This window comes from Cryptomeria japonica, chromosome 8, assembly GCF_030272615.1.
Source record: "Cryptomeria japonica chromosome 8, Sugi_1.0, whole genome shotgun sequence".
Lineage (NCBI taxonomy): Eukaryota > Viridiplantae > Streptophyta > Pinopsida > Cupressales > Cupressaceae > Cryptomeria > Cryptomeria japonica.
The window spans coordinates 489,880,814-489,888,892 of record NC_081412.1 but is presented as its reverse complement, the minus strand read 5'-3'; the positions used below and the strand labels follow the sequence as shown (position 1 = coordinate 489,888,892).

General features: G+C 35.3%; 1 protein-coding gene across 5 annotated transcripts in view; it reads right to left on the bottom strand.

The window, feature by feature from the left end:
* Positions 1–2,467: 2,467 nt before the first annotated feature.
* The window catches only part of LOC131060061 (probable zinc metalloprotease EGY2, chloroplastic), a 155,115-nt gene continuing 149,503 nt past the window's right edge, over positions 2,468–8,079 (bottom strand). For 2 of the 5 annotated variants that reach the window (XM_057993160.2, XM_057993159.2), the window contains exon 12: positions 2,468–2,876. In XM_057993160.2, coding sequence (XP_057849143.1) covers positions 2,634–2,876 — 243 coding nt within the window. In that variant the 3' untranslated portion in view covers positions 2,468–2,633. The remainder of the gene's footprint in view (positions 2,877–8,079) is intronic. The other 3 variants (XM_057993161.2, XM_057993163.2, XM_057993162.2) reach the window with 3 other exon arrangements.

Here is an 8,079-nt window from a genome sequence, read left to right as displayed (position 1 = left end):
AACATGCAATGGTTTTAGTTAGTGCACTTAGTTTTTAACAAAAAAAAAAAAATTTCACCCTTTAGTTGCCTAGTTGTGTTGTTTTCCTTTAGAGTTCCTGGTGGGGCATTACACTTCCTTTCTCTTCGATTCCTTGGAATGAGAAGCATTCTCACTCACACTTGCTTCTCCTTCCTCTGCTCTTGTTTCCAAGGTGAATGTCATAGATACATTCTGCTCTTTCAACTTTTGATACTGTATGTCCACCCATCTGCGAGTGCAAGTTAAAACGGGATCCATCAATGCTCTTAAGTCTGCAACCTCAGGCTCGTTCCAATCTATCCTCACCTCTTGATCCTCCTTCTCATAGAAGGATTGGAGATATCCTCCACTGTCCTGGGCTTGATCGGCTACTCTATAAACCTTACATTTTCTGATGAGATCCAAGGGTAATCTGGAATGCATCTTTCTTTTCACCTCTATATCATCCTAAATATTCATCCAGAAGTCCTCTACTTGAAACTCATGCTTGTATTTCTTCCCGACTGTCTCTTCCATGTGACAAGCTCTTACCCCTTTAACCATTTGAATCAAAATTTTCCCATTCCTCTTGAATCTAAGCTTGTACCTTTTTTGGAGGCATAGAACTGATAAGTTTCAAGGCTTTGATGGATATTCATACCTTAAATTACAAAGATCCTGTTTTGAAATAATGGCATAGACTAGGAGGATAGTAGCAATGTAATTACAAGTACAACCACTTATTACTATATAACAAGGGTTTTAAGGGCATGTAAGGGTTTAGGGGTTTTTACAAGGTGTAGGGAAAATTAAGGGAAACAAATCAAATGGTGTTTGTGTCACAAGATAATAGCAAAGAGTGGAATCACATTTATAATTATAATCAATTAGTCATTGTAGAATTAGGGTTTTGAGAGCATTCATAAGGCTTATAGGTTTTTTAAAAGGTGTAGGGAAAAAGAATGGTCAGGGGAAATTTTATAAAATATAAATGGGATCTGCTCACATATGGTATTGGTGTGACTCTGTATTATGCAACTTTGCCACTCTCTGCCAAATGAGCCTTACTACTGTATATTTACACTCTTCATTGCAATCTCTCACTAATAGTTCAACTGCATGTTTTACAAAATGTAAGAGAAAAAAGGAAATAAGTTAATAATACAAAAATTAGAAGGCATTTGCTTACTTGTGCACTTGGTACCACAAGACCATAACATTAGGTGCAATGGCATTTACAACTATAACTGCTTATTTACTTTATAATGGTGATTTATGGGAATTATACAGTTTCCACAAAGTGTATAGAAAAAGAAAAGAAAAATATCAAGGTTAAGGGAAAAAAAAGACATCTATTTTCTATGGTCTTGTGCCATGGCGACATATGTGAGCATAAATTTCTCCCCACATGCTATCACTTATGTGAATGTTTGTTGGCAAATAACTTGTGCTCTTGGAATGGAGCTATAAATGATCAATGGCATCGTGGACCTTTCATTTCATTTCTTTGTCACCTTCTTTTGCACACAAGTGCAAATGAGCTCTCTAGTGCAATTTGTTTTTGTTTCGACCATCCATGAATGCTGCTATTTGTGGCATTTGTGGAATTAAACAATAAGATTCTTTTCTCAAGACTCAACTGAACATCGCAGGTTGTTATGTCAGTGGGTGCAGAGTAGAAAATATTGAATTTCAAATGTCACACTTGGACTGCAAATGCCACTTTCTAATAGAAGTCTTGAAAAAGTTGGAGTTATACACCACACTTCTGTTCAAATCTTATTGTCGTGTTCCCTAATGTGACTGGTAATGAAGCATAATACATTGCAACAGCACAAGATCCAATAGATGCTTTAATTGTTTCCATCGTCTTGTACATGTGAGTAAATTTGAGAACTTGCTTTTATTATTTCTGATTTCTAATTAATCGCATATTGTTAGGACATTTAAATAAGTAGTTAAGTGCATGCAGTGTCTATTACATTGCATACAAATTACAATGTCGAAGGTAGGTGAAACAACCTTTCTATTAGTTTTCATGCATATTCCCTATTCTTCTGCAAATTCTAAAGTAAGGTCAGAGTTCTCTCTTTCCAGCAGCAAGTCTTGTTTTGTATATTTCCCTGCAAATTATTCTATGTTTCTTATCTTTAATCTTCGTTAGGAATTCGTATCTCATAGATGTAGTTATACCTCTTTGCTGTGTTATACATAGATTCTCAATCTGTTAACCAATGGATTCCAATAATGTAAGTGCTCCATTCATTAACAAGGTCAACATGGAGGAAATTTTCTCAGAGAACAATAAGACTTATATTTACCTACTAGAAAAATGGTCTCTATTCATAAAGGTCACTTAGAATGAAATTTCTTACAAAATAGTAGTTAGTTCAGGTGATGCATTTGAAGTTAATGGAAGTGTGTCTTGAACAAGCAATATTTATCATATGAAACCTGTATAGCAATATACAAATAGAAACTTCATGATTGGAGTCAATCCTACCCATTTAGAAAGTTATTTAAAGAATGCCTGTAGCAAGTAATATTTATCACACGAAAACTGTACATTTGTAAATAAATAGAAGCTTCATGATTGGAGATACTCGTACAAAACATGTTCTGCAATTCAATGTTTATAGCATATTATCTGAAACAAAGGGAAAAGGAAACGGTAAACATATAAGCAACCCTAAAACTAAAACTGTTATACCTAAGAAAAAACCTTTGTTATCAGGTTGAGAAATCTCTTCTAATTGAGGAGAAATAGGGCCCCTTTGCAAGAATACGATTAATACAACCCAATAAAATGCAACATCGTTGAACAAAGCTGAGAAACCAAGTAATGCTATTGATGCAGCAGTAAGTCGTGACCACACCTACAATAATAGAATTAGTATATTATAATTTATACTAATTAGAAGCCACAAAATAATAAACTTACATTGACAAAAATACTCACTTAAATACATACAAATGATGAGTGACATTGATTTATTTTAAGAATGTTGAAGAGCATGAATGAGGTACCTAACAATGTGATTCAGATGTAGGGTTTGGAGTTTAATATATGGCAAGGAGTGGAGACATGCAAACTAACACATAAGTTATAATGCAAAGATCTCAAAAGGCACCAAAGAGTATGGAAAAGAATATATGTGAAGTCGAACATAAAAATATAAGGAAAACTAGTCATAGGCCCATTACCATAATAAAGCTTTAACATTTAACAGATTAATCTGAATGGGCTGTTGTCAAGGCGGACTGGCTAAGATGAAGACTAACAAAGACTGTAGCTGGAAAGATTCTCCTTATGAGAGGAGAAGAGTGTGGAAAGAACTTAATTAATGTTTAAAAAGGTAGAATCTGCTAAATGCGAAGTTAGTTAGTTAACTTTCTAGGAAATATTATTGCTAGAGAAGAAATTCGATTCAAATTCACTAGTGTGGGGAGGTTGTAGGAGTTTCTTCTTTAGGCTCAACCTTGCTTCACATAAGTTTGGTTAAAACTAGAATATTTCATGTCTAATAAATTGAACCAAACAGGGATTTGAACGTCTTTCTGTGTCCTTCAAGAAAAAGGCATATAACATAAAGCAAGATAATATAAAGAAAACACTGAGTTCAATTAAAAAAACTCACTTCATATAGATCTACTTGAGAGGATCCAAAAAATAATTTTAATGCAAAATCTACTTTGTGAACAGAGCTCTAACTGAAATTATACACACAAACCTCCACCTTAAGCAGTTCAAAATGCGTGATAAATCTAAGCTTCTAAGATTATTTTGAGATACTTTTGTCGACAGCAAATGTGGCTTCCCTCATCATTCTTTTCACTTTGCTTATGTCAGATAAATTGAAATATGAAAAACTTAATTTAGTTTTAAAGAGACAACATAGAGAACTACTAAACTTATTTTTAAGCATCCACATACTACTAAGCTTGTTTTTAAAGCATCCACATATGATGTAACTTTGGTTTTTATTGAGAATCAATAAACTTAACCTCTTTTATATTAAGTTACCCATGTATGGATCAGCACAATTGTCACTTTACACATGTTGTGAAAAATAGATATTATTATAGTAAAACTGTGTTAAAGATGCTAGAAGTTTCCATGTTTTAATCCTTTCACGTTTGTTTCTAGTTTTCCTGGATTGTAGTGTACTAACAATCTCCTACAAAATGTGCAAAACCTGGAAAAAGAGTGGGTAGGTATATATTTTTTGCAAAGATACTGTGAAATAAATTGGTGGTGGCATTGGTTGGTTGTGCACCTTGATAAAAGATCCTTGTGAAGTGCTTGGCTTAATCTCATAAAATCATGTCTGGACTGGACTCTACTTTGATAAATCTCTGTCTCACTGTAGCCCCATCACCTAGGCTAAGTTCACAAGCTTATTGCATCTATTCAATAGGATGCCTCCCAGTCACCTCAGATCACACTGGTCAGCCATGCATGATCTGCAACTATTTAAATGTGATCCACTCTTCCTTCAGCCCCTTGAATCTATCTTCATTAAGCAGTAGGTTATAGCAGGCATATTATTAATGTACACCTTCACATAAAATCCTTGGAGGAAGCTGTTTTTATATGCTCAATAAATTATGAGTCTTATTGAACCTTTTATGCATGAGAAATTACGCCTTAAAAATGAGCTATTTTTGTCCCCATGGTGTAGACTGATTGGTAGTGTTGTTGGACAGACGAATATTGGTTGTATGCTCAGACCTTGGCAAAGATTGCAGCCAAGGGGCAAGCCACCTCCCAAGAGTTAAAGTGAGGTTTAACCCGCAGCATACTGTAGTCTTGCGGTTTTCAATTCTCCTAGTTAACCCCCCAAAAACAGAGCTATTTTTATATGTTCCCTATTATTTGAAGCATATCAAACCTCTCCAAACATGACCATACATGAGAGATAATACCTTAAAGGAAGCTATTTTATAACCTTCGCTAAATTTGAACCTTGTCAAATCTTTCTGATGTTGTGTAAAGATCCCATCTCTTCAACCAATCACACTTTTTGTAGCTTGGTTTTATAGCTTGATACGGAAGCAATTTTTATATGCTTGATAAATTTGAATCTTACCAAACAGCTTATACATGAGAGATAACAACTTAAAGGAAGTTATTTTTCTATGTTCTCTAAATTTTTTAGCTTGTGGCAACTTGCCAACTTTGGAAAACTTCATGAAAGAGATCCTTATGAATTTCATCTTAATAAGTTTACTGATTTTTAAACCTTATCTAATGTTTCCAGTACATCATGAATTTAGAAATCCTTAAATGGAACTATTTTTAATTGTTCACCAATATTTGAAACTTAGCAAACCTTTCCAAACTTGACCATACATGAGAAATAGTGCCTTAAAGGAAGCTCATTTTTAGATGTTCACTAATTTTTCAACCTTTCAAACCTTTGTGAATTTCCGTAAATCCCCTATCTCTTAAACCCATCAAACTTTTTGAAATCGGCAAGTACAATATTCTTCCCTTTCATAATAATTATCAATAAGAATTCAAATTTCCATCATCATTATTCTTCTCATTCTTATTCCTTGCAATAACTTCCAATACAAACAACAAACCAAGTCAAAAGCAATGAAAATTTGAGACTGAATGAGTTTAAAGGGCTCAAGGACTTGGAATCCAATTTCCTTTCAAATTTTTGAAAAATTATGTAATTACTTTTTGCACAGTACACAAAATACTCCAGATATTGTGAATTAAACAATACTAATATAAGATTGTGATGAAGGGCTACTCCACCCTACAACAACACAAGAAATGCAAAAAGAAAAATAGTTGCTTCTTATTACTCCAATGAGATAGGAAACTACAATATTCAAAACTCACAAAATATTAGCCAAATTGGCTTTACAAATCTGCAAGCTGGCGCTACAAACCTTGCTTCTTAGGCTATGTATTGAAGGACTCAACTCAGTATGCTTAACTACTAGCCCAAGCTTCCTTTTATAGCAAACAAAGTGCCTCTTGGAATTCCCACACCCCCTCTTGGAGAGAAACATATGGCAACCAAGAAATGCTCCACACAGCTCATAGAAGTCCCTAGAACTTTCCCAAAAGGGCGCCTAAGGAAGTGACTTTTGAAATTCACAATTTGGGTGTTGAGAAAGGTGTCCATTCCCTTCCACCTTGTCATGACTCTTTATCTTCCACATGTGGACGCCTAGAAGGGTATTTTTCCTTATTATGCTTTGAAAATGACAAAAATGTGTCCACTCATGAAAAATACATATGCCTTTAGACTTGGGCTACAAATATTAAATTATTTCAACTTCCTATGTCCCTTTGGACACTTTCCAAGGTACATAGAGATGTATAGAAGCTTGCATTTATTTTTATTCTCCTAACCTTAACAAAAATATAAAAAACTTAAATAACAATATTTTGGGTGGGTGATGCAAAATTACCCTACACCCTTGGTTGCTCCTACATCAAACTGAAAAAAATGTCCCACAATGTTCTCCATATTTAGTATCTCGAGAAGGATATATTTACCAAGATAAAACATAAAATGATCAACTTTATCATCACCGAAACCTATTATAGTGAATATAGACAAATAATAAACTATATTTTGGAGAGAGAGAGAGAGAGAGATTCGATATATCCTCTACATCTTTGTCTCTTTCATAAAATATGTTGATAACATCCACATTTTTTAGTCTCTCCTCATCTTCTCCCTCTAAATTAAATGCACCTACACAACATCCTTTTGCTTGTCCCCTTCTTTCCCCTTCAAATCCACGCACTTGAATTTTGGCTTTTAATTCTTATTCTTTACTCATCACAACATCTTCTCCCTCTAAATTAAATGCACCTACACAACATCCTTTTGCTTGTCCCCTTCTTTCCCCTTCTTTCCCCTTCAAATCCATGCACTTGAATTTTGGCTTTTAATTCTTATTCTTCACTCATCACAACTTTGTTCAAGATGTATCTTTCTCAACCTCCCAATTAGATGTAATGTCTCAAGCACCATTACTTCTCTCCAAACTGAACTCCTCCCTTTACCACCGGCTAACAAGGCGGGGAGAAGAACTTGACTTTACCTGTCCGGTATATCTCTCTTCTTCGTAAATAGGAATTCTCCGCTTTCCCACAACAGGAAATGGAAGAACATTTAAAGTGCCGATTCAAGCAACTAGCTGTGATGGTGGGCCCCTTGGATACGGTCGAAGAACCTGGGATCCGTATCGAAGGGTGAGAGACATAAGTGGTAGCATCCATTACCCGCGATTCGTTCATGAGACGAAATCTGTGTCACCAGCTACTACGCGAGAACCTCGGTGACTACGTGCGCATCCTTCGTCTAGCTTACCGATGCTGCTACTACGATCCCTAGTCACTAGCAGAGATTACGTCCACGCCCTTCAAGGCTTTCATGTCCACTTAGGCCCAGGCTTTCCAATAGTACTACTTCTAGTAAGTGAGGACAAACCTACCTAATAGAACCTACCAAGTAGGACTTACCTAACTTTCTATAAATAAGTTCTTTTAGGACCTAATGAGAGGGAGGCCGACAAGGTCGAAGAATTCATATCTTGCTGGTTACGACCCCGGAACCCTATTATTTGAAGGGGCTCCTCCTGCAGGCAACATTGGCTTGACTGCAGAAATAAATATACCCCTGCTGCTAAAATAGTTGTTCTAAAAAACTCGAGCTAGCCTTAGAATAGTAGGGGCCAAGGAGTAAGCTGGGACATGAAGGTATGCTACGGGCTATGGTATGGATCTGTATCGACTAATCATATTACCTCTGCTTTCTCTGCAATAATAAGCTTAAATTGAGTAATGAAAACACATGAAAGCCACACACATTATGATCACCATGATCTTGAGATGGGTGAAACCAAAAATCAGAGTACTTTATTGAATAAATAACAAGTATTTTATAGGCAATTACAAGGCGGTTGTCCAAATTGGGACTAACTGTTAAACTAACTCTAAAAATAGAAACTCCTAGTTCTATCACAAAAATATAACAACCAAATAAAGAACTCTCTCAAAATATGATTAACTCTAAAATAATAACTGAATAACCATTAATAAAC